Source organism: Cricetulus griseus, chromosome 3 (assembly GCF_003668045.3).
Source record: "Cricetulus griseus strain 17A/GY chromosome 3, alternate assembly CriGri-PICRH-1.0, whole genome shotgun sequence".
Classification (NCBI taxonomy): Eukaryota; Metazoa; Chordata; class Mammalia; order Rodentia; family Cricetidae; genus Cricetulus; species Cricetulus griseus.
Genome location: NC_048596.1, coordinates 52,875,063 through 52,900,616, shown reverse-complemented (window position 1 = coordinate 52,900,616; position 25,554 = coordinate 52,875,063). Strand labels below are relative to the sequence as shown.

Here is a 25,554-nt window from a genome sequence, read left to right as displayed (position 1 = left end):
GGTAGGCCCCTTAAGTGTCTTAGGGCACTGGGATTCCAGGTCACATTTTTGGCCAGAGGCTACGTTCTCTCAGAACTCTTTTTGTTGAGAAATGTACAGGCCATCCTGACAACTCTCAAAGCTCTGTAGTCAGGCCAGACTTATGCTGTCAACTCCATTCTTTAGCTAGAGCTCTCCTGTCTGCCTGGGCTTGTACCATCCCAAGCCCTGCTCCAGCTCCTTGCTATCTCTTACAGCCAGGTCTTAGAAAAAGCAGCCAGGCTCTCCTTGCTGGCAGTTTCCCTGAACTCTTGGGCTAACCTGGACACTTCTGGGAGCCCCCTTTGTCTATGCCTCCTTTGAATCAGCCATACCACATCCTAACTATCACTCTGTTTGCTGCCCCTTATGGCTCTGACCTTCTGAACTCAAGGTCAGGGTTTTCGTTGCCTCTTTCCATGCTCTGTACAGCTCTCGGCAAGTATGTAGGCATGAGCCCAACACATTAATTGATTAATTTTGATAGGGTCTCACTATGTAGTTCTGGCTGGCCTGGAACTCACCATGTAGACCAGGTTGGTCTTGAACTCACAAAAACATACCAGCCCTCTGCCTTGTGATTAAAGGTGTGCAATACCATACCTGACTCACAATTATTTTAAATGAGTGAATGGTCACTGTTCCCAGGAATCTCACTGATGGCCTAACAAATAACTACAATAACCCATGGTCTATGTAAGTGAATGGAAACTGCGGACATTGTTCTGAGGAGTTAATTTACTTATTCACTCAAGGAGGGGAGAACACATGCACCTCCACAAAGTTACATCCAGGGGCAGAGTCACTTTGGGCTGAGGTATGTCCTGTCCATCATCATTCCTGCAGCAAGCGGGGAGGTAGGCTGACAGGTGGTTCCTTCATTTCCCCTCCAGAGGAGAAAGCTGGGCTTAGAGCTGCTGTAACTTAGCCAAGGTCACAGAGCTGGTTGGCGGAGCCAGCACCAGCGCCTGGGTCCTTCTTTATCACATCACATTTCCTCCCCAAGGAGCTGTACAAGATGTCACTAGGCAGTGAGTGCCAAATGAGCAGAACACACAGCTGTAGTTCCCCAGAGCCAGGAGGGGCCAGAGGGGGCTGGAGATCTTCCCAGAGGAGGCCTCTGAGTTGGGTCTGCAAAGGGAGCAGCTGTGTCCCTCCCTCTCATGGCACATGGAAACCCAGTCGGTTCTGGCCACATTCAGTTTTGTTAGGAACCCTTGTGAGGCCACAGACTCCCTTGTGGAGATGCAAACAAGTACTAGCAATGACTTCTTCCCTTCATCCCTATCAGGTGCACTTAGGAGTTGTAATTTCTCAGGTGCTGATGGGAGTTGTAGTTCCTGGCAGTGGCCTGCATGGATGATGGAGGAAAGCGCCCCCTGGCGCTTCAGGATCTGAGCATCACAGATCCAGCTAGTGCTCTGAGGAGCTCCCCAGGTCACACCACACATTCTGATCCCTGAAGCGCCACTCCCATCAGGACCCTTGAGGGCCTACCTCAGCTCCATCAAGTTCTCTCTGGTCTCTCCCTCTCTTGCTCTCTTGTCTTCAGTTATCTTGCTTCAATAGCCCGTCTGCCTTCCACCCCTTTCCTTAAAAGCATCCAGTTTCCCTTTGATAGCTTAGTGTCTTTCCATCTCTGGGCCAAGAGGACTGGGGTCCAGTCTGTTCAGGCTTGTAGCATAGATGGCTTTGCTTCCTCCCCTGGGTCCATCTGAGGAGTCCAGGAAAGGCCTCGTTTCTGCTCTTCACCTTGGCAGCCATGGTCCAGCCTCCGCCCCGCCTCTCTCCCTTTTTTTCTGACTTCTTTTGTTTGGTCCCAATCACTTTTTCAGGTGGCTGCCTTATGTTCTCGTCCTTCTGTTTGGCTCTCTGCTTTGACCGCAGTGAAGGTGAAGGGGTGGGCGGGGAGGTCTGACTTCTGGGTGGGGCTAACAGTATGGGTGGTAAAACCAAGGTCAAATGCATTCCCTTTTCTGGTTCTTGAGCCCCCTGGCTCTGTCAGTGTCTGAGCAGCAGGCCTGGTTGCTATGGAAACAATAAAGCCCCAGAAAGCCTTGGCTTTAGTTCCCCAGAGGACCCTGTCCCCTTTCCGTGCTGGCTGGCTCTCCTCCTCACCTGTCCCTTCAGGGCTTCCTCCTGTTCTTTATCGATAAGGTTCCATGTGACCTCTCTTTCCCTCACAGCCCCGTCTCCTTTTCTTTTCTGACCCACTGATGGTCCATCTTTGTCCCTTCCATGCTGGGCTCCTACATCACCATTAAACACATCCTTGTCTATGCTGGCTGCCTCACCTTTGTTTCCGGCCCCCTAAATAGACAGAGGGAGGGATTCAGAGTGTCCCTATGTGGCCCATGCTCTACCCCCCTCAGTTTGCTGCCCTGTGGCCTCAGGACACAAGACCTTGCCAGCTGCAGGGAGGACTATGCCAGGCACTGGGGCAGCAGCTGGTGCCTTGGCATCCGGATGCAGTAGGGGCAGAGTGTGGGCAGCCTGCCTGGAGGGAGAGAAGCAGGCTGTGTATGCTGAAGAAGAGTCTACAGAATCTGCAATGAGAGACCCTCACATTCATACATGGAACTGCTGCTCAGCCCTGACCCAGGGTATGGGGGGGATGGCCTTCTGTGCCCATCACACAGTGCTTACTCTTCCCTGGGCCTTGAGAACATTCAGGAGAAGCTCAGCTAGTTAATCCTCTTCCTAAAGAACCTCATGACACAGTGCTGTTTGCCTCTTAACCACCCAGGCAGATAGCAGGATCAGTATTTGCTGACAGAGAGATAGCCCTGGGTGCAGGGCTTCTCACCTCTGTTGATTTGGAATCTGGTTCTCTGCCCCGGGCTTGTGCTCTGGTGTGTGAAGTTGAGGGGCTGGACCCCAACTCTCTGGTTCCTGTCACGGTCTTTTTACTTGCCATCCACTTGTAGACCACCAGCAATCCCTATGGCCCTCCCAGGAGTTATGGCTTCCACCTAAAGAGTGCCAGTGGAAAGGACCTTGAGCTGGGTGTTGTGTCCATGTACACACATACACACACACACACACACACACACACACACACACACACACACACACACGCTGGATGCTATACACATACAAGGGCTGTATGCTGTGATTATGTGTACACATACATAAATACACATACTCACACATGTGCACACAGGCCAGGCACATCCATGGGCATGCACACATGAGAGCCAGGCCCTCCCCTGCCACTCACTTGGCATCTATGGTCATACACATGGCACTGTGGGACTTCGTAGGCTGGAGGAAGAAGTTGGGAGAGGAGGGAGAGCTGGCATGGTGAGCACCCATGTAAGTGCAGCAGAATGGCCTGTCACCTGGTGTATATCCCTGTCACTTGCCTTGCCTTCCCCTGTGTCATATCCCCTGGTCTCATCATTTATGGTGAGGCCTGAAACTGCCCCTGTCCCTGGGTACTGAGAATAGCTGTTAGCAAAGAAGAGGCAGAGGAAAGTTGGGCTGCTCAGGAGGCACTCCCAGGGAGAAGGCAGGCAGTCTCTTGATTCTCCCCCATGTGCCTTTATTCTGGGGTGGCAGGGGTTGAGAGCATTGGTAGGGAGGAGATGGTGAAGCCTGTAGCTTTGTTTGGCCCTGTGGCAGCTTAATTGTCAGCTGTCAGTGTGAGAGCCACTTAGCAGCCTCCTGCTTTGGAAATGGACCTGGGGGAAGTTGACTTTTGATAGCAAAGACAGCAGGGTCCAGGTTGACAGGATGTAGGAGGGGAAGAGGGCCTAAGTTTAGAGTTGGGACCACAGGACTCCAGTGTCCAGGACCCATGCTTGGGTTGCTGGAGGTGAAGGGGGAGGCTCTGGCGTACCCCACCCACTCAGCCTTCTCCCATTTTCCCAAACCATGGCGTCCAGGCAAGGAGGAATTTGTGGCAACCTTCAAGGGCAATGAATTCTTCTGCTACGACCTGTCACATAACCCGATCCAGAGCAGCACTGATGAGATCACACTGGCCTTCCGCACCCTGCAGCGCAACGGGCTGATGCTGCACACGGGCAAGTCGGCTGACTACGTCAACCTGTCCCTCAAGTCCGGGGCTGTCTGGCTGGTCATCAACCTAGGCTCGGGTGCCTTCGAGGCCCTTGTGGAACCCGTCAATGGCAAGTTCAACGACAACGCCTGGCACGACGTCCGGGTTACCCGAAACCTGCGCCAGGTAGGGGGAGCAGGAAGAAGGCCAGGGGTCAGCTGTATCTGGGGCAGAACATACGTAGAGGACACAGGGATGCCTTGGGGTGGGGTGGGGAGAGCAGGGCTGGGTAGTGAGGTTTGGTTTTGGAGAAGAATAGAGTTTGGGGCTGTGTGAACCTGAGGTGTGGCCTCAGCTGTGTGATAGGTTTCTGAGACCTTATCAACCAGGCAGTTGAACTAGGAGGAGGCTCCAGAGCTGTTCCTGGGCAGGAGCCTGAGGCCAGGAGTAGGGCTGGGCTCAGATTGGTGGGAGCAGCTGGGGTTTCAAAGCCTGGTGCTCAGGGATCGGGTAATAGGCAGGAGGGCAGGTGATGGGCAGGAGGGCTCTGCAGACTGGGAGGAGGGAGCTGGGGCCTGAATGAGGGCCTGGTGTGCCGTGGGGTGGGGAGGGGTCCTGTAGGGAAAGCAGCAGGACACTGAGGAAAACAGAGATACAAATGGGGACAGAATATGGTCTTCTCTCCATGGGGCTTTCCCAGGGCAGGGGTGCACTGAGAGGGAATGGAGGCAGCAAATGTGTGAGAGAGTCAGAACCAGGGAGGGCACCTGGCCCTGCTTCCCTGGGAGGATTTGCTCTTCTTCCTGTTTGACAAAGCCAGGCTTACCTTCATGGCCATGTTAACTTCTGCTGGCCAAGCCAGCTTGCAGAGGGGGGTTCAAGGAGGTTTTTCGGGTCAGCTCCTAAATGTAGGACAGTCCCCTGTACTTCCAGACACTGCGTAAGTCCTTTTAGGAGTGACCCTCTTCACCACTTTCGGGGTCCCTCCATGGCGGCTACTACAGATTAGGTATCTCCCTGGCCAGACTTTGCTAAACAGGAGTCTTGTGGATAGTTTCCAGCCCTAGGAAGTCCCCATGTCTAATCACACTGGGCTTTCTTCGATAGTAGGAGAGGCCCCTGTGCATTCCCTGGGGGCTCCTGTCTCCACTTCCCCACAATGGCTTCCCTGCTCACTTACACTTGGGGTCCCCAGTTCTTCATTCTTTTGGGTCCTGTCTTGTAGCTGGTGGGCAGCAAGCTGTTGCAGTTTTCTCTTTCCATGGTTATATGCAACCAAGAACACCAAGCAGTCCTGAGTGTGGAGGCTGTGTCCCAGGGCTTCATGGCTGGTCTCTTGCTAGTCAATTGTCTTTGGACTTCCTGCTTCTAGTTAGGTGGTGGTAAACCTTCTGTTGTCATTCATCTCCTCTTCTTTCTCCCACTGGAAGCCCCTCAATAGGGCTCAAGATTCTGGCTGACCTTCTGTCCCTCCTACCTGCTCTTATTTAACATCACTAGGGGATGATCCAATGGTGACTGCCCTTTCTGGAAGCTTGCAGCGTCCTGTTGCAGTCCTATTCTTAGTGCTCCTCTTCCCATGCTCTGTAGAGTGACGTTTGTAGAGTTACTCCTCCTCCATGCAGCACTCCCCACCCTGTGTCCTATCACCCCATTTCCCAGCCAGAATGCCACACTGCGTGTTATTCCCAACAGAGCAATCAGGTGTGTACAGTGCTTTCAGGTGTCACACACATTTTGGGCGGAAATATGCCATCTTAGGTGCCTTTTGCTCCCTTCCTTGTTGTCCCTAGGTCTAGAGCCATCACTGCTGCTATCTTCTGCTAGTCACTGCAAGCCCACAAATCTTCATCTACATACCATTTGGCCAAAAACTATGGTGAGCCTTACTGGACACAGAGTAGAGAAGGACATGCTCCCTGCCCTTGCGGCTCTTGGGACAGGATGGAATTGTTCCAAATAAACAGAACAGGGGCTGGGGAGATGGCTATGTGGAAGAAAAACACACAAGTGTGAGAACCAGAGTTCAGTTCCCCAAAACCCTTGTAAAATCTGGGCAATTGTGGTGGCCACTTGTGATCCCAGCACTTGGGGGAGAGACACAGGGGATCCCTAGGACAATCTGACTAGCTAGACTATCCATAGTGGGCAAGCTCTGCGCTAAGTGAGAGGCTCTATTCAACAAGGAAGCCACCCAGTGACATCCAGTGGCAGCTTCAGGCTCCACATGAATTCACACATGTGTCATGTGCATTCTTGCCCACACATGTGAACATACACACACACACACACACACACACACACACACACACACACACACACATATATATATATATATATATGGAATCACACCACCAAAAAGGAAGGAGAGGTCTGTGGTAGTGCTGAGCCACTCTCATGGATGCAGTGACTGACACAGGACCTCAGCACAGAGTGTAGAGAATGACCCATGTTCATCTCTTTCTCGAGTGTGTAGAGTTATGGGTACAAGTTGATGATGGATGGAAATTCTCTTCTACTGGATTGTTCTACAAGATGACTCAGAGTTCAGACAGGTCATGCTGACCCCAAAGTGGGGGTAATGGGTCACAGGGAGTGTCGACTTAAAGACCTTGATGGAGAACCCTCTTCACAAAGGGCTTCTGGGGAATTCCTTTCACTCTAGAACCCATTTTATACCCATGGGCAAGAGGTGCAGGACTATATTTGGGGAATTCTTTTTGGCTTAGCTCCAAGGCTATACTCTGGATTTGCTGCCTAACCATTGCCAAACCCTTTATTTGCCTGTTTTCTGACACTTTCAAGAGAAGCTTCTTTGTTCCTGTTGCTCTAGTAGTGTCTCTTCATCACTCATTCACACTCTGCCAATGCTAGGAAGCCTTTTGGGTCATCATAACTCATGCATGGGGTGCTACTGGCATCTTGTGGGTAGAGGCCAGGATTTGAGTTATCACTATAGTTTGTAATACAGCCCCACAACAGGAATCATCTGACCTCAGATGTCAGTGGTGCCTCTGGGGAGATATCCTGTTCATCCAAGTGTGTAGAGTCCAGATGATGTCCTAGGATTTGAAGAATACTGCTATAATCACATGGGTGGTAGAGGGTGACGTGGCTTTCACCAGTGCTCTGCCTCCCCCAAGTTTTGTGGGTGGGGAGTAGGCCAGGGACATAATAAGAGAAATGACATCAGGATGGGAGGTGTAGCTCAGTGACAGACGCTGATCTGTCTTGCAGCAAGGCCATGGGTTCCATCTTTAACATCGTGTGGGATAGTAAAGGAAACAGAAATGACAGGGCAGATGGCCAGGGTCCAGAGTGCTGCAACTTCTCCATTATTTTCCCTGTGTGACGGGAGTGGCTGTGAGTTGGCTTTCTGGAAGGACCTGACCCCAAACCAGCTTCTGCTAGTTATGGGAGTGGGTCAAAGTCTAGCTCCAAACACCTCTGGTTTAGGTGGTTATCCCTAGAACATGTAGATGGTCTTGGAACACAGCAGTTGGGACCGGATCCTGACAACATGTTCTTCTTTTCTCCTTTGGAACTCAGCTCCTGAAACTATTGTGATAGTCCTCTTGGGGGATCTTGGCAGGATCAATTGATTACCACTGAGGGTTCCCTGAAATCTTGTTTTAATCCTAGACTCATTCACCTTTCATACCCCTATATACATCCCACTACAACATATGAATATGCAAAACCTGGTCTACAGAGCAAGTTCAAGGACAGGCTCCAAAGCTACAGAGAAATCTTGTCTTAGGAAAAAAAAGATTATGCAAAACCATTTATTGTTGGCCAACACCAAACTTTAAAGACAAGATGGCTACCAAAATATCGCATGGTGTGTTTCTTGTTCAGCTCAGACAATGCCTTTTCTCAGTATAGACACTTTCAGAATCTCTTCCGGGCCCTAAGAATGGAGTTCTTCAAGGATGAATTCCCCAAGGATAGAGTCTATAAGGATATGATGGCCCTAGATAGGACCCTCAAGGATGGAGTCTTCAAGGATGGTATCTTCAAGGATGGAGTCCTGAAGAATGGAATCTTCAAGGGTAGAGTCTTCCAAGAAGGCATCTCCCAGTATAGAGTCCTGAAGGATGGAAGTTTTAGGATGCACTTGATGATGAAGACACCAAGGTGATGGCTTCCTGAAGGATGGGGCCCTCAAGGATGGAGTCCCTGAGCATTGAGTCCCCAAGGATGCAGTCCTTTAAGGATGGAATCTCCATGGATGAAGACCCCTGTGTACTCCGGGAAGTGACGCTCCCACTTGAGGATAGAGGCCCCAGACATTTGGAGCCCTGTTCTCTTGATCCTATCCCTTACAGCATACAACCTATCTTACATCCTAGATTACAATTTTCTGGACCTGTGTACATTGCTCGTTGCTTCCTTTCCACAACTCTCCCAAGGAGACCACCCGTTCACTCTCTGCTAGCAAAGTCTAAGAGCTGGGATTTGAGTCAGGTAGCTGTTAGCAAGTTATACAAATTCTGAGCTCCAGTTCCCCATAGGCAAAGTGGGAAGGGACTCCTGATGACTAACAGGCTGTAGCAGATGTCTTACCAACTAAGCAGCACACTGCCTGGCACAATGTGGGCACTGAAGGACTCGCTGCCGCCATGACCATTAGTTGCCTTTCTTTTTCCTACCAGTTCTTCAACTGAAATGGCACCTTTTCATTAAGCTTCCCTCGATCCATCCCAGAGCCAGCTCTCTTCTTTGCTGTGTTGAGTTCTGGCCCTCTCATCACTTCCTTCAAGGGCTTAATGCGAGCAACTGTTAGACCTATTTATTTCTCTAAGTTCTTTCCCTGATTCATCTGGTTTTCTTCAAGAAGATTCTCTCATTTTAAGTCACAGTATGAGGTTAGAACCTGAGACCTTGCACGTGCTAGCCAAGCACTCTTTCACTGGGAAATACCAGTCTGATCATTTAGTCTCCTTAAACCCAGTTGTTGAGATTTTGGAAATGAGGACCCATGTCCAAGATGACCATATCCAACTGCTTCATATGAGCACTATCACTGGATATGGGGGTGCATGCCTGCAATTTCCAAAGTCTGGAGGCTGAGGCAGGAGGATTGCCATGAGTTGGAGACCAGTCTGAGCTATGTATGAAGTCTCTGTTTCAAACAAAAACAATGCTGAGATACCCTTTGTCTTCTTGAAAGAGGCTCTGATCTGCCTCACAAGACAAGCTTGTTGGGGCCTGCCTGGGTAGGAGTTAGGAGGCCATGGAACTTGAAATCTGATTCGAAGCCACTTCATTTCTTTGCCTTTGAAGTTGGTTGGTGGTTTGTTATCTTCAAAAAATGCACAGGAGGCTGTCATCTCCTGGACTTTTGACATTCTTGGACATTCTCAAATCTCAAGACTATTGGAATGATCTGTACCTCGACTTCCAGCTTGAGAGAGAGAGAGAGAGAGAGAGAGAGAGAGAGAGAGAGAGAGCGAGCACCTTTCCTTTGTCTTGCTGTGCTTGTGCATATGCACAGGCTGTCCTCAGCCCAGACTTTGAGGTTTGTGTCTGCAGTCCTCTTCTTGGTGTCTTTAGGGGGTTGGGGCTGCACTCAGAGTTCAAGGTGGAGATGGGTTATAGTTTTCTCCAAAGCTGTTTAGCCACTGTAAGTTCTTTTGCTTTAATGACTGACTCCCCTCTGGCTGGGACGCCCTTCTCATTCCTAGCCACTGCCATGCTGGTGCTTCCGGGCTCTAGAAGCAGAAGAAGCATTAGGGTTTATTTGCTAGCCTCAAGTATTAGTTTTCTAGATCTGGGCCTTTCTGTGTGGGCCACTGTACTGCAGGAAGAGCCTCTGACAGAAGTTCCATTCTAGGATTCCACTGTAGGAGCCTCCTGATCACCACAAGGGTCTTCATCCTCCACTCCTATGTCCAGAGGGGTTCTGGTCTCATCTGTCCCGGCCTTGCTGTTTTTTGGAGTCTGGTTCTTTTGACAAATTAGTTGAAGGCCTAGGGTTTGAACTTACATCTTTCCTCTCTTTGTCCTGTCTTTAACCAACTGTTATTTCCATTAACACTGGAACTTCCTTTGTGAATACTGACATCCCCCCAACACACACACACACACACACACACACACACACACACACACACACACACACACACACACACACACCTTTATTTTCTATAACAAGGCAGAACCGTCCTTGGATTTTTCTTTGTAGTATCTTTCCCCAGCCTTATTCAGCAGCTGCAGTGATATCAGACAATTCTTTTGGGGTGCCATCAGTTTGGCTACCCTGAGGCTGATTGGTCATTGCTCTGACTAGCTGGTCCTCTTCATTTCATGACAGTCCTGCCAGCTGACAGTAGGAATCCTCTTGTCACAGGCTTTCACCTCACTCCTGTCATTGCCCTTGTGACTAGACTCCTCTTGCTATGTAAACTGATTCCCCATAGCAAATAATTAATATTTGCTACTCAGCACTTCTAGCATCTTAATATTGAATTCTGTTATTTTTAATTATATAAGTCCCTTATTAGTTGTCTTAATCAATTACTCTTGTTCCCATGGTTACAAGAACTCTTCAGCTCCCTAGAATGCCACTCCCCATCACAGTCTCAAGTTTGCTGCTTAGTATTTGATGGGCATCAGGCAATTGTATCCCTCCATCTCTGAAGATACTCACTACAGCTGCCTTGGTCCTCTCCAAAGACCAGGTGATTCTGAAGGTGGATATTGCCTTTGGCAATGGGAGGAAGAAATGGAGTTAGAAAGTTCGTAAAGTTAAGCTATGCAGAGAGAAGGTAAAAGAATGTGGCTTATGGTTTAGAGAAGAAGGGAATGCCGAGGTGCTGGGCCTCTGTGTGCTTTTTTCTACAGGTCAAGGGGCAGTGAATTTCTGACTCTGGAAGTGGAGGTCTAGGGGTCTATGGGTATCCATGGAAGGAGCCTGGTTCCTGGGAGACTGTTCCAGGGTGTTGAAGGGAAACCTAGCTATTCACAGGAAAATAAGAGAGCAGGGAGGGTGGCTGAAGAGCCTGGGGATCTTTGGGAAAGGGTTAATAGGGCCTCTGGACAAGTCAAAGTGGGCAGGCAGGAGGAATCAGACAGAGGTGCAAAAGGGGAGGAGGGAGGAGAGGGGGGAAGGTTGGGACGGTGTGGGCATGAGCCCTCTGCAGCCTGAGGAGGGCTATCTTCCCCTCTCCAACCCCACTGTGATGGTGGCCCACTCGCTCTTAAGTTCTCAAGGAAAAGAAACAATGGAGGGGGAACCTCTCTCCCCCAAGGATCCCTGGATCTATTTGCCCACCCTCCATCCCCAGGAAAAGCAGATACCCATGTCCCCTCCCATGCTGTCTTTTGCCTTCAAATGAAATCGCCTCTTGTCCTTGCCAGTCCTGTGATTCTCTAGAGGCGTTGCCCACTCTTCTAGCCTGCCAGCCAGCTGGCCTGTCACCAACCAGTTAACTCATTAACCCAACATGGCCACTGGTCAGCCAGTTGGCCAGCACCACCTCACTCCTCAGCCAGTTCTCTGGAAAGCCATCTGGGTGACCAGTCAGCCAACAAAGCCGTCCGTCCACTCCTGACTCAGTGCCCACCCCTTCTCACCCCTGTGCCCCCCTCTCCCTCCCTTAACTCCCTAACATCTCAGGACTACTAATCCTGCATACTGGGTCTGCTTCTTAACCCTGCCTCCCCCCTTCTGTTGGAAACCCCCTCCCCCCGTTGCCAACTCTGTGTGTGTTACTAACACGCTTATAACCCAAGGGACCAAGGGATGGGCAGGGACAGGTGGGGCCAGGTATGAATGAAAAACCGAACTAACTTTCTGTCTCATCTGCGGAATGTCGGCCATCTTCAAGTCTCTGCTTTCTTGGTCCAGTTTTCTTTTTTTTTTGTTGTTGTTTTCTTCTTTACTAACCAAGGTCTCTAACTGTTCCCCTTTTCTGCAGCCGTCCTTCGGGAGGGGATGAGGGGGAGAGGAATCCAGAGGAGGGGCTGGGGGAGGAGTTGGGAGAAGAAGGGGTTTAATTTTGTGTGTGTGCTTTCTTCCTCCCATTATAATTTCTCTTTAAACACTTCTACTGAACCTGTGGTGGGAGGGTTTGAACAACCAAGCAAATACATATGGCTATATCGCCTCCTTCCTGGAGTTTCACAGTTGGTCATTTTATTTTTTCTTTTCCTTTTCGTTTTGTTCTTTTGTCGTCCTTGTTTCTTTTTCTTTTCTTTTCCTTTCTTTCTTTTGTTTTTGACACCCCCTTCCCTTCCCCCTCTCCGATGAAGCACGCAGGGATTGGACACGCTATGGTAAACAAACTGCATTATCTGGTAGATATCACTCTAATTGTCTTACCGTTTGGTTTGCCGTGGGTTTTTTAACTGTTCGATTCTCCCACTTTTGTTTCCTCTCTCCTCATTTGGTTTTTGCTCTTCTGATTGCTTTTCTTTCCTTTTTGTTTTCTTTTTTTTTGTGTGTGTATCCCAGACAACCTTTAAATTTTACTCCTTATCTTTTAGTTTCTCTCCTTCCCTTTTGTTTTCTTTTGATCCAAACTCAAGTCCAAAAGACAAATGGAAATTCAGGCGTTTGGTGGGGCCCTGCCCTGTATGCCTGCCTCCTGACAGGTTCCTGGCCTGAGAAACCTGGGGCAGATCCCCATGTTCATCAGCTCTGGTTAGACTAGCCCGATGCTGAGCTTATTTCAAGTACTTTCTTCTGTTCTCTCCCCTGCTCCTTGTTTTTGTTTTTGTTTTTTTGTTTTTTTTTGCTTTTGTTTTTGTTTAGTTTGTTTTTTCTCTTTGATTTGGTTTCTTTCTTGGTCTCCTGAAAATCCATGGAAAACACCATCCCATGACATGCTACGCTATGCTCACTGTCGGCTCCAGACAGGGGTCCCTCAAGTTGGAAAGAGGGCTGGGGGTGCCATCTCCAGTGGCAGCCAGCTGGGCATGTTCCCCAGAGGGGATGGCCTTGGAACCTCCTTCAAGTCACCTGTTCATACCAATTTAGGGGTGCCCTATGCTGGCTGTCATCCCCTACTTCCCAGCCTTGAGGATTCCCAGCTGTTGACCTCACATTTTGCATGGCATGAGTGATCTTCCCCCCACCAGGGATAGTGTCCAGATCCCCCCCTACTGCTCTGCTGCTCTGACTAACACTGTGTTCCACACTGTCTTCCTTCCCCTTCAGCCCCACCCCCTGTGTACCCTGCCTCTCCTGCATGGCCTCTGACAGGGCTTGGTTTCCTTCCCTGTTGAGGGCATGAGAGGAGGAGTCCCAGAAGGGATAGGATGGGGGCAGCTGTCCTTGTCCTTGCCAAGTTCCTGTGTTTGGGTTGGGCTCCCTCCTGGTGAATGCTGTTGTGGGTGTCAGTGTAAAGGCAGCTGGTGTGTGTTGGTGTGTGGGTGTGACTGTGTGTAAATGTTGGTGTGATATTTAGGGGTGTTAGTGGGAAGCCATGCTGTGTGCTTGGGAGACTGCTGGTTCTCTTCTCTGCATGTGTAAGTGCTGGTGGGAATGGGGGCTGCAGGCTTGGATGGGCTCTGCTAAGGATTCTGTATGGAGGCAGGCTGGTGGGGCTCTTCAGTGCAGGTGCAATGTACCACAGGCAGTGAGACAGAGCAAGGGTTGGGAGGGCCCCATCCTCCTCTTGCCTGCCTCAGAGTGTGTGCCCTCAGGCCCTGCAGTGTGAGCTCCCCTGGGATTCCCTCATGCCTGCCCAATTCCGGCTCCACAGCAGCCGGTTAGTCATTGCCTATTAATAATGCAGAGTGACTGAACACCAGGCTGGGGACCCTGCAGATGGACGTGTCTGCTCTCAGGGGGTGGGTGGGGTTTGGGGCAGCTGCCTGATTTGCCTGGCCTACCAGATCTGCCTGGCTGGAAGGCTAGAGAGCAGGGAGGTATCAAAGCTGGGGTGTCTAGCCTGAAAGGCCCTTTATGCCCCTCAGGAGTCAACTCTGAAGCCACATTGAGCCTTTGCTGACACCTTTGTATGTTTTCCTTCACCATGCCTCTCCAGCCATGGCCAGTCTAAGACCTTGTGTGGTCTCCCTAGCTTCCCAGGGTTCCAGTGGCGCTTGCACTGAGATCTGCACGAGCTCTTCACAGGCTGTTTCTCCAGCTGCTGCTTTTGTGGGTTAGTTTCTACCCATTCTGCTGTTCTTGAGAAACTGCCAGGAGCTGGCCATTAAGAACTCTCTTTACTAGTTGACCAGATTAGTTAATCTGGTAAAGATGTTTGCCACCAAGTCTCCATATGGTAGAGAGAGAGAACTGACTCGTCCAAGCTCGTCCCTGACCTATATATGCATGTAAATACATATACACATATGATATATAAATGTAATTTTTAAAAAGTGTCCATTAAAAACAAAAGGAACTTTCTCTGTATAGAGTGTCACTGGACAGTCAGTCTGTGACTCAGGGGACAGGGAGCCAAGATCAGTGCAGGTGATATACCCAAGTACCAGGAGGGATATCACCCTAGGGTTAGGACCCAACAAACCTTCTTTCCAGTCTCCATGGTGAGACTCTGACCACATGGGCCCAGGCTAGAAAAGCACAGTTCCCTCGGCTCTCAGCAGACTAACGGTACATGCCCAGCTCCTACCACCGGTCTGTGTGAAGATCAACCAAGGCAACACAATTCCTCTGGAAAGGAATTATAATTTCATTAAGCTTAACAAAGTGCTGGCCAATTCCCTCTGTCACAGGGCAGGGATGTTATGTGAAGTGGCTCCCTTCCTGTGGCAGACCCTGAGGAATAGGCATCCTGCTCCCGCTGGAGATCCTATTACAACCCCTTGTTAGGAACCAGTCTCAAAATAACCCCACGAAACCTCAGGATGCTTCAGGGATGTGGAGGAGAAGAGAAGAACAACTTACTTTAGTTGGTCAAGAAGCCAGCAACCCTGCCCAGCTTTAGGGCTGATAAAGAAAGAACCTGCGAAATTCTTAGTGCGCAAAGTCCACACTCCCTGCATCATCAGCATAAATGGCAATGAGTCTGTTGCCTGTGTGGCCTTAGAAACCCCTGCAGACCTGAGCTAGGACTGGCTCCTTTAGGGCCAAACTGAAGTCAAAGGATGGGGTTCAACAGGTTCTGATGTGCAGAACACCCCTCTGATGGGTTTTATGCAGTTTTGCATTTATTTTTCTAACTCACTCATTAGGATTCTTAGGATCTGAGTGTTTCTCTTGGTGAGGAGAGTGGGAAGACAGAAAAGGCTCACCCAGTCATCTCAGTTGGTTGGCTGATGAATGCTGGCTTGTGAAGCTATATTGTTCATGCATACATTCGGGCCTCAAAATAGTTTTTTGCATTTGGAGTTTCTTTAATTTTTTTTACATTAAAAAGATTTATTTTTAGGCCAGGCATTGTTGGCGTACTCCTTTATTCCCAGCACTCAGGAGGCAGAGGCAGGCAGATTTCTGTGAGTTCAAGGCCAGCCTACAAGAGCTAGTTCCAGGACAGCCTCAAAGCAATACAGAGAAACCCCTGTCTCGAAAAACAAAACAAAGATTCATTTTTTATTTCATGTGTATAGGTGTTTTGCTGGCATGTATGTGTGTCCACCATTTGCATGTTTGGTGATCCCAGAAGAAGATGTTGAATCCCCTGGAACTGGAGTTAAAGATGGTTGTGAGGTGCCATGTGGGTGCTGGGAACCAAACCCCATCCTCTGAAGAACAACAAGTGCCCTTAACTACTGACTTGTTTCTCCAACCTTACCCACACTCCTTTATTGAAACAGGGTCTTTCTATGTGGCCCTGGCTGTCCTGGAACTCACTATGTAGACCAGGCTGGTCTCAAACTCACAGAGATCCTTCTGGTGCTGCCTCCCAGATATTGGGATTAAAGGCATGTTCCACCATGCCTGGATTTCTCTTTTTTCCTTTTTACGTTTTTATTTATTTAATCTATTTATGTGTGTGGTGAAGCATGTCATGGTGTGTGTGTGTGTGTGTGTGTGTGTGTGTGTGTGTGTGTGTGTGTGTGAAGGTCAGAGGCCAATTTACATGATTTGGTTCTTTTTTTCCACCATTTAGGTCTGGGTTAAAGTTCAGGTTATTGGTAGTCTTGGCAGCAAGCACCTCTCCTGGCTGAGCCACCTCCAGCTATCTCCCTGGTCTACATTTTGAGTTTCATTTACATTTGATGATTCCTGGACTCTAGGCAGGAGGTTGAGCTTGTCCCCACTTAGCAGATGGGGAAGCTGTGGCCCAGAGAAAGCACCTCCCTTTATACTATGGATGAATTTATCATTTTTACTTAACTAATCGGATGCTCAGTCTGCTGGAAAGAGATGGGAGAGCCCAAAGTTGTTCAGCCCCTTTTAAAGATGAAAGTCAGAGCCCTGAGTGGTGACTTGGGAAGCAGAGGCCTGATCTCTAAGATCAAGGCCAGCCAGGTCTACTAATCGGATTCCAGGACAGCCAGGGCTACACAAAGAAAACAAAAACAAAAACAAAGAAAAAGGAAAGAAAGGCAAATTTGTTTTGACAGAAAAATTTTTTTATCAGAAAGGCAAAATTGTTCTGGAAAATAGTAAATGATAAAAGAGAACCTGGGATTTCTGACCTGAAGTCTTTCCCTCCTAAAATTCCTGAAATCCAGAGTTCATCCCTCATGGGAGGGCTGTGACTACTGCCTGTGTCTGGCACAGAACACAAAGTGAGCTTAGCAGGACTGTGATCTCTCCCTCAGCCGGAAGCTGCTTTTCCCTGCTCCCAGCCCTGCTCCATCCTATATCACCCTAAGGGGCTTCTGGGAACTTTTTTTGTGGACTCGTTCTTAACCATAAGCCTGTGGAACCCTTGGAGTATATGATGACAGCAATGTGGTCCAACAGGAGAGAAAACAGGCTGGAGCAATGGCTCAGTGGTTAAGAGCACTGACTGCTCTTTCAGAGCTCCAGGTTCAAGTCCCGACACCCAAATGGCAGCTCACAACCCCCTGAAACTCCAGTTCCAGAGGATCTGATGCCCTCTTCTGCACTCCACTAGCATTGCACTTACATGTGCACGGACATACATGAAGACAAAACATACAATAAATAAGTCTTTAAAAAAGATACTAGTAGCTTAACAGGAGACAAAAATAGCTCATTGGTGCAGTGTTACCTGTATTGTCACTGGACTCAAGAAAGACCATTCAGCCACCCACAAGTTAATGATGCTGTGAGCCCCCTGGGGATGGCTCCTGATAGTGGCACGAGAATTCCCGTTTCCTTTAGCCTTTCTTCCTGGGGCATTTGCTCCATGTGGGTATATATGTGGCTAGGACTTGGATTACCATCCCACCCAGCCTCCCTATACTGAGCTGAGGAGGGGATGGCTGGCTGGTCCATTCAGGTCTTGAGTCCATTGAGCCTCCTCCAGCCAGTCTTCTCGTTTGTGGAGAGGGTGTGGTTATGGACCTGGGCTCATCTTCTGGGCAAGCACGCTACTCATTCCCCTTAACATCCTCAGAACACACTATGTTGAGTGGGTCAGTATGGGTTGGTCATAGATCATCTTCTGTGTCTTGGCGACCTAGCTGTTGTCCCCAGTGCTGCATGGAGAGGAGCAGTCAAGACCTCCTTCCAGAACCTTCTAGGATGTGTTGTGTGTGCCGATGTGTGTGGGCTGATTGTCTGTGGCGAATGGCAGAGGAAATGTGTGATGAGGAAACTGAGGTCTGATGTTTCTTTCTCTGTCAGTCCCTAAACAACTCTGATCCAGTGGCTGCTCCTCACCTCCTCTTCAGTGGAAGGAAGCTTCTTCCTGCACTTCATGGCTCTCTCGCCTCCATCTCTGCTCTTCCCCGTCTCCCCTGCCCTGCACGCCTTCTCACCTGCTAGCTGCTTTTCTCTGGCCTGCTTGGGCAGTGCCTGGCCCCCGACCCTGCCCTTCTAACCTGCATGGGTCCCAGCTGCAGTGGCTGTTCTGTGTGGCATGTGCTCCCTTCTTCCCCTCCTCCCCTGCTGGCCCCACCCCTTCCAGAAGCTTCATGGGGGGGATTGGGGGGCAGGTGTACCAAGAACCCCTGGGGTGGAGGGGGCAGGGGAATTATTCCCCTGTTTCCTGCCTTTACTAACGAACCTGCCATTTTTGTGTCTGGACTGATTTGTCTGAGGAAACAGTTGGGTTTTACTAATCTTAAATCATCCCCCTCTCTGCCTTCCCCAGACACCTTCCTCCACTTCCTCTCCACCCACCACCTCTCCTCTCCTCTCCCTCAACTCCTCCCCACCCACCTGGCTGATTCCTTCCTCAGCGGACCTCCCCATGCTCCCTGTCTCCTGCTAGCCTTTCCCCAGCCCCATGGGTCAGGAGAGGGAGATTAAGGCCATCCTTTCCCAACAGGGCCCTCCACGATTGATCTGAATATAGTCACCAGGCAAATTGAGATTTACACCCTGCCTGGAAGGGGATTCAGGAGGACGTCTTGGGCCTCCACAGTCTGCTCCAAGTCAGACCCTTCTAACTCAGATAGGGCCAAGAAAGGGCAACCTTGATCTTGGCAAAATGTAGTGGGACGAAGAGAGCCCACAGCGTGAGGCAATCCCAGGATGGCGCCCTGGCTTCAGAGGCCAAGGATGGAGACTTCCTGAGGTACTTTGGGACCAGGAGGGGAGGAGTGATGAGTATTGCTGAGCATGGCCACTCATGTGAGGCTCTCTCAGCCAAAGTCCTAGGCTTTGGGGAGTTAGTTTTAGCTGGAGATCCCTGCACTGGGTCACAAGGCAACTTGATGTGGACCTTTGATGACCATGTGTTATGTCTCCTCGGCTTTGCTGAGGTTAGTGGGGGTTCTGGGGACATGCCAAGACTGATCTTTGTTGGAAGCCTGATTAGGTTGAACCCACTTATGGTTAGGAGCTGATTGGCAGCCCAGTTCAGTCTTTTAGGACAGCAGCAGGGGACATGGAGGAAGAGAGTCAGTGCAGCCATGTTGCCCCAGGAAGACCCACTCACCTACCTCACCTTCCCCAACTTATCCCGACCCCTTTATTCTGACCCCTTCTTCCTTTCTCCCCTCTGCCTAGTCCAATCTCTAACCTCGTTTGCATGTTTTTGTGACTAACCTCTCTGACCCTCCCTTTCTACCCAAACCCCGTTTCCTAGCTTCAGGACATGGTGGAGGGGAGAAGAAATAAATAACCATGACCAATCCTCCCCTCAAAACAAGACTCAAAAGTATTCAGACTGCCTCTTCCCAAGCCACCTGTCTCCTCCTGTCCTTGAACCCAGTTCTAGCACAAGGTTTGATGGTTCCCAGGAGGTGGCTTCTTCAGTCTGCCCTCTGCTCAGCCCCACCCTATTCACCATGAGGCTCCAACCAAGCACAAGGGGGGCGCTGTTGGATTCCCCTGATCTTAGGAGTTCTACCCCACCTTCTTGACAATAGAATACTGAAGGTGGCTGGTAGCCTGTGCTACAGATTGGAGTATGGGGTATCATACTGTGTGACTGGCAGGCCCTTACTTTAATACTTTACCTGAAAAGGGGTACTTTTGAAACATATTTGGGGAGCAAGAAGGACTCTAACTTGCAGCTGTGGAAGTACAGGATGGGGCTGACAAAGAACCAGGTCCTTAGTGGCCTGCTTGAATCTCCTAAGTCATAGTCTCCTAGAGAGAAGCGTGTGTTACCTCTGCTATTGGCTCCTCCCCTTCAGTCTTGCTGTGAGTGAAGCCTCCCAGAGCTCCTCTGGGAGACTAAACGCTTCAGGCACCAGGTGAACATTTGCTGAGTAGGGGGAATCAGAGTTGTCTCAAAGGTAGCATCTGCCTTCCCCAGCCCAGTGTCCAGTACCTTTTTAAACACCAGTCACACCCCTGCTCTTGGCATCTTGCTTTCTGGGGGACTGTTTTTCCTTAGGTTAGCCCTGGCCTTACTGTTCCTAGGGGCAGAACAACAAGGGTGCCACCTACAGAGAAGGATGAAGTGTGAGCTGGGAAATAGCATAAGGCCACTCTCTTCTTTGGAAGAAAAACAGTGACTGACCCAGGAATATAATCTCAGCACACGAGAGGATGAGGCAGGAGGATTACCACAAGTTCAAGGCCAGTTTAGGCTTTATAGACTAGTTTAGGGTTTTTAAACCTAAGCTCTATACTAGTTTAGGTTTTCCTGAAAAATGACTCAAAATATCCGGGTAGAACTTGAATGGCAGAGGTAGGAGCCAGCCATAACAGATGTCACGTACCTCCTGTCCTAAGACTTGCAGACATACCTGCATCTTCCTCCTCTCTGTTGTCTCAGCTGCCTCCCCAGCTAAGACTGCAAGACCAGGGAGCCCAGATGGAAGGGCTGGCTGCAAGTGAGTCTCAGCGTTGCTACCCAGGAAGGCCAGGAAGGGAGAGGCTCCTCTTCAGAAAGACACTGGGAGCCACACATGTGCCCACAGTGCTCTGCTGAGAGAGCTGAGGATGTAACTTGCTTTCCCCACCTTTCACAGTGGGGCCCTTCTGAGGTCTCCTAATACAGAGCACCTCCCTGGAGTTGCTTCTTGAGCTCATCCATGCCAGTTTTAGGCTCCCATTCGACATGGGTCATGTAGAGCAGGCCTAAGCCTACCCTGAAACCATCAAATCTGTGCTGCTTCCTCTTCCTCCCTCCCCCTCTACTCCCACTGTTCCTCCTCCAAGACAAGCAGACATAAAAATGGGGGTCCCCCTCCCCCACTGCCCCCTGGTCCCTCCCTTGCCCACCTGTGGCTCTTCCCAGGGCGTTGATGCCAGTTGTCTCCTGTCTCTCCCCCTCCTTGGGCTGGGCAGGTGACCATCTCGGTGGACGGGATCCTGACCACCACAGGCTACACACAGGAGGATTACACCATGCTGGGCTCTGATGACTTCTTCTACATTGGGGGCAGCCCCAACACAGCCGACCTGCCTGGCTCACCTGTCAGCAACAACTTCATGGGCTGCCTCAAGGATGTGAGTAGGGTTTGGAAGGGCTACCACTGACCAGGGATTTAGTATGGGATTATACTGCCGTGGGATTTAGTATGCCTGACCAACTAGCTGCCCCTGGCCTCTGTTCCTTGTGAGTCCATGGTGGGATTGTAACCCTTCTTTAAAACCTAAAGTTATTGGCTCAAGTCAAGATGTCAAACTTTTTGTTTCTTTGGGCCTTGGAACTCCCCTGCCCTCTGAGGATCTTCAGAGCTGTGGCCCCCAAGGAAGGCTGGTGGGTACGAAGGTTGAAGGCTAAAGCCTAGCTCAGTCACATGTCTTTCACTCACTACTCTGTTGTCTTGGCCAAGTCACTTGACCTCATGAGTTGCCTGATGTGTAGATGAAAGGTTGGTTGCTACTTCAGTTTTTGTGCAGAACACGGGAGAATGTTAATATCTACTGGAAGACAGCAAGCAGGGACTGGGGTAGATAGCAGCTCAGCTGACAGGACTCCTGCCTAGCACACGTGAAGCCCATGGGCCCTATCAGAACCACATGAGCTGAGCATGGTGGTGTACATCTGTAATCCCGGCATTTGGGGGTAGAGACAGAAAGACAGATTCAAGGTCAGTATACAGTAAGTTTGAAGCCATTTTAAATCACATGAGACCCTGTCTCAGAAAACAGCAACCCACAGTAGCAACAGTGGCATGCCTTTTTGTCATTGTGAGTGACAGTTGAGTTGGACCTAGGAGCTCACATAAGGGGATGCCTGGCCATTGTGGGGCTGGAGGACAGGACAGAGGCAGCAAGGGAAAGGTGTAGCTCGAGAACAGAAGCCTGAGCCTTGTGGGCTGATGGTGCTGAGCTTGGGGCCGTGAGGATGGGCGATGGCCAATGGCTGCCAGGGAGGGAGGGCCCTGGGTAGCCAGATCCAAGGCTTCTTCTGCTTCTTCACCCAGACCCCTCTCCTCTTTATAGGTGGTCTACAAGAACAATGACTTCAAGCTGGAGCTATCCCGCCTGGCTAAGGAAGGCGACCCGAAGATGAAGCTGCAGGGGGATTTGTCTTTTCGCTGTGAGGATGTGGCTGCACTGGACCCTGTGACTTTTGAGAGTCCTGAGGCCTTTGTCGCATTGCCTCGCTGGAGTGCCAAGCGCACTGGCTCTATCTCCCTGGACTTCCGAACCACTGAGCCCAATGGATTGCTGCTCTTCAGCCAGGGCCGGCGGGCCGGGGCAGGCAGCCACAGCTCTTCCCAGAGGGCTGACTACTTTGCCATGGAGCTGTTGGACGGTTACCTCTATCTTCTGCTGGACATGGGCTCTGGGGGCATCAAGCTGCGGGCGTCCAGCCGCAAGGTCAATGACGGCGAATGGTGCCACGTGGACTTCCAGAGGGATGGGCGCAAAGGTCAGGAGGCCTCTGGACCTTTCCTTCCCTTGACCACTCTTTTATACCTGCCTGATGTCTCAAGCTTTCATTTCCTGTTCCTAGTCTCCTCTCCCAGTCCTTCTTTGGCCCTTCTGTCACTATGATCTGGCAGAAGGCACAGGGCCACTCTTTCTTATTTGTAACAGGAGCAATTACCCAAGGGTCATTGTGGGTGGGAAAGAGCACATTTGAAAATACTAACATAGCACCTAACACAGAGAGATGTCCTGTATCTTGAAGAAAATAACTCTCAAAGCCAGGAGAGGTTGCTCACACCTGAAATCCCAGCACTCCAGAGACAAAGGCAGGAGGATCATCCTAAGTTTGAGGCCGACTAGCGTTACATAGTCAAAACAAAACGAAGAATATAGCTTATCTATATTTCTATATAGCTTTCTAGTCATGGTTCCTTTTTATCCAGAGCCTTATTTCTTTATTCTTCAGTGTCTGGGAGGATTGCTCCTAGGACCCCCAAAGACAAAAATCCACTATGCTCAGACCCCTTATAAAAGACAATGTAGTATTGTATGTCATCTATACACCTTCTACTGGGTGACTTAAGTCATCTCTTGAGTCCTCAAAATGCCTAATAGAAGGTAGACATTGGGGCTGGGGCTGGAGCTGGGAGAGTGCTTGCCCAGCATTCATGAAGCCTGTGCTCCATCCCCAGTACCACATAAACCAGGAGGGAGAGGGAGGGAGGGAGGAAGGGAGAGAGGGAGGGAAAGAGAGAGAGAGAGAGAGAGAGAGAGAGAGAGAGAGAGAGAGAGAGAGAATAAATGCTATATAATAGTGACATAGTAGTTTTGTGATGGTCATTGTCATGTTGTTTGGTGAATAAGGACAGCAGTATCTGTGTGTGTTTAGTACAGACAGTTCTTCCCTTAGACATTACCACCTATTTTGGTTGCATAAATTCAGAACCTGAGTACACAGAAGCTGCCTGACTCTCTGAGCACTAACTGTGGACTGACAGACTGTCCACCTCATTCTGGGCCATCAGAGGGGCAGCGACTAGGCCACTGCACCTGCCCAGCCATGAGAGTTCCAAATCTAGGGACAACTGGTTGGGCTGTACCTAGCCAGGCCTGACCCTGCTTGGCTTCCAGGGTCGGATGACATTGGATGTGTCCTGAGTGGTATGGCTGTGAACTACTTTTCAAAACTGTTGTTCTAGCCGCCCCCTCCTCCATCCTTCCCTTTCAGCCTCCCTCTCACAGGCTCTTGTTTTCTGCCTGCTAATTCTGGTGTGCTTGCCTCCATCTTGTTGAACCCAAATTGATACAAATGAGGCCTGGCACATTATCCAGTTTAAGTGCTTGTCAGGTCAGCTGAATTTTTCTCAGTCCTATAGCTGTCACCACTGCTGGCCTGAGAGTCAGGTGGAGTCACCTCTTTGCTCACAGAGAGGAGGGGGCTGCTGGGCTCCCAGAAGTGAGGCCTTCCCTCACCAGAGAAATCCATGAAAAAAGGACTTTAGCCCCTGGCTCTGCCTCATGACAGTCTCTAGTGTTCCACACAGGTGGTCAGCGATCCTCGGGCTGGAAGTCCATTCAGGTACTTGGAGCATCTGTTCAAACACAGCTTAGACCTCCCCTAGTTTTCCTGAGTTCCCACAAGCCAGTGTTGACGATTGAACCCAGGGCCTGCTCCTGCCGAGCCACACGCTGGACTCCTTTTCTCCTCTTTTATATAGTGTGTTGCTCTGTGTCACAGCATGTGTGGAGAGGTCAGAGGACATTTTGGGGAGCTGGTTCTGGCCTTCCACCTTGCTGAGGCTAGCTGGATTCTGGGTGGTTTTCTTCATCTCTCATCTTGCCATAGGAATGCTGGGATCCTGGGCACATGCAACCACATCTTTTATGTGTGTTCAGGGCATCCAACTTGGGTTGTCAGTCTTGCCTAGCGAGTGCCTTCACACACTGACCTGTCTCCTTGGCCTTCCCCGGTTGCTCTCCACTTTTGATTCTTTTTAGTTTTTTAAATTGTGGTAAGTTGTGTATCACATAAAATATACAGTCTTAATAACTAATCATGATTGTGGCATTGATTGCACTCATGTTGCTGTGCAGCCCTCACTGCCATCAGGTGCCGTTTTCTCATCTTCCCAAACTGAGGTTGTCTCTATTTTTTTTTTTCCGAGATAGGGTTTCTCTGTGGCTTTGGAGGCTGTCCTGGAACTAGCTCTTGTAGTCCAGGCTGGTCTCGAACTCACAGAGATCCGCCTGCCTCTGCCTCCCGAGTGTTGGGATTAAAGGCATGCGCCACCAACGCCCGGCTGTGGTTGTCTCTATTAAACATAAGTTCTCCTCTCTCCCTCTCTTGCCATTTTTCTGTTTGAATCTGACGACTCTGAGACTTTAGGTTAGTGAAGTCACATAGTATTTTTCCTTCCTCTTCTTTTTCCATTTTCATGTGTCTATGTTCATGTTTGCATGTATGTTGGGGCACATGTATGTGGGTGTACATGCATGTAGAGATCCAAGGCTGATGTCAGTAATCATCCATCTTGTTTATTGAGGTAGGGTCTTTCAAGCAAACCCAGAGCTCACAGATATAGCCAGACAGCTTGCTCTGGGCATCCCTGGTCTCTGCCTTAAAAGGCTGAAATTACAGGTGGGCCACCACACCCACTTGGCATTTATGTGAGTTTCTGGGGATTTGAACTCTGGGCCTCATACATGAGGAGCAAGTACATTAAGCACTGAACCATCTCCCCAGCTCCCTTCTTTTTTCTTCCTTCCTTCCTTCCTTCCTTCCTTCCTTCCTTCCTTCCTTCTTTCCTTCTCCCTCCCTCCCTCCCTCCCTTCCTCCCTCCCTCCCTCCCTCCCTCCCTCTGACATAGGACTCTGCATATAGCCCAGGCTAACTTAGGAATTGAAATCCTGCTGCCTTAGCCTTCCTGAGTGCTGGGATTATAGGCACGTGCCACCATAACCAACTTGTGAATTTGTCTTCTTGTCTTTCGGGCTCGTGTTTGTTAAGTGTGAGTCAGAACTCCCTTCCTTTTGAAGTCTGAATTACATCCCAGTGCCATGCTCGCATCTTGTTTATCTGTTCTCCCATCAATGGATGAGTCAGGTTGCTCCTGTTTTGTATTTGGGAGTGACCTGACCGGAGCAGAGGCCAGAGTACATGTATTTCCACTCCAGAGCTCCCCGATCCGCAACACACCTCTTTTCTTCTTTCTTCCTTCCCTCTCATCCAGTTCTTGCTAAGATTCCAGCAAAGACC

At 49.9% G+C, this 25,554-nt stretch overlaps 1 protein-coding gene across 11 annotated transcripts in view; it reads left to right on the top strand.

Moving 5' to 3' along the window:
* Positions 1–25,554, top strand: part of Nrxn2 (neurexin 2) — a 103,611-nt gene that overhangs the window by 25,839 nt on the left and 52,218 nt on the right. For 5 of the 11 annotated variants that reach the window (XM_035442011.1, XM_035442013.1, XM_027408476.2 and 2 more), the window contains 4 exons: positions 3,906–4,207; positions 12,278–12,301; positions 20,763–20,924; positions 21,867–22,299. In XM_035442011.1, the coding sequence (XP_035297902.1) occupies positions 3,906–4,207; positions 12,278–12,301; positions 20,763–20,924; positions 21,867–22,299 (921 nt within the window). Of the gene's footprint in view, positions 1–3,905; positions 4,208–12,277; positions 12,323–20,762; positions 20,925–21,866; positions 22,300–25,554 lie in introns of those variants that run through there. The other 6 variants (XM_035442012.1, XM_035442009.1, XM_035442008.1 and 3 more) reach the window with 3 other exon arrangements.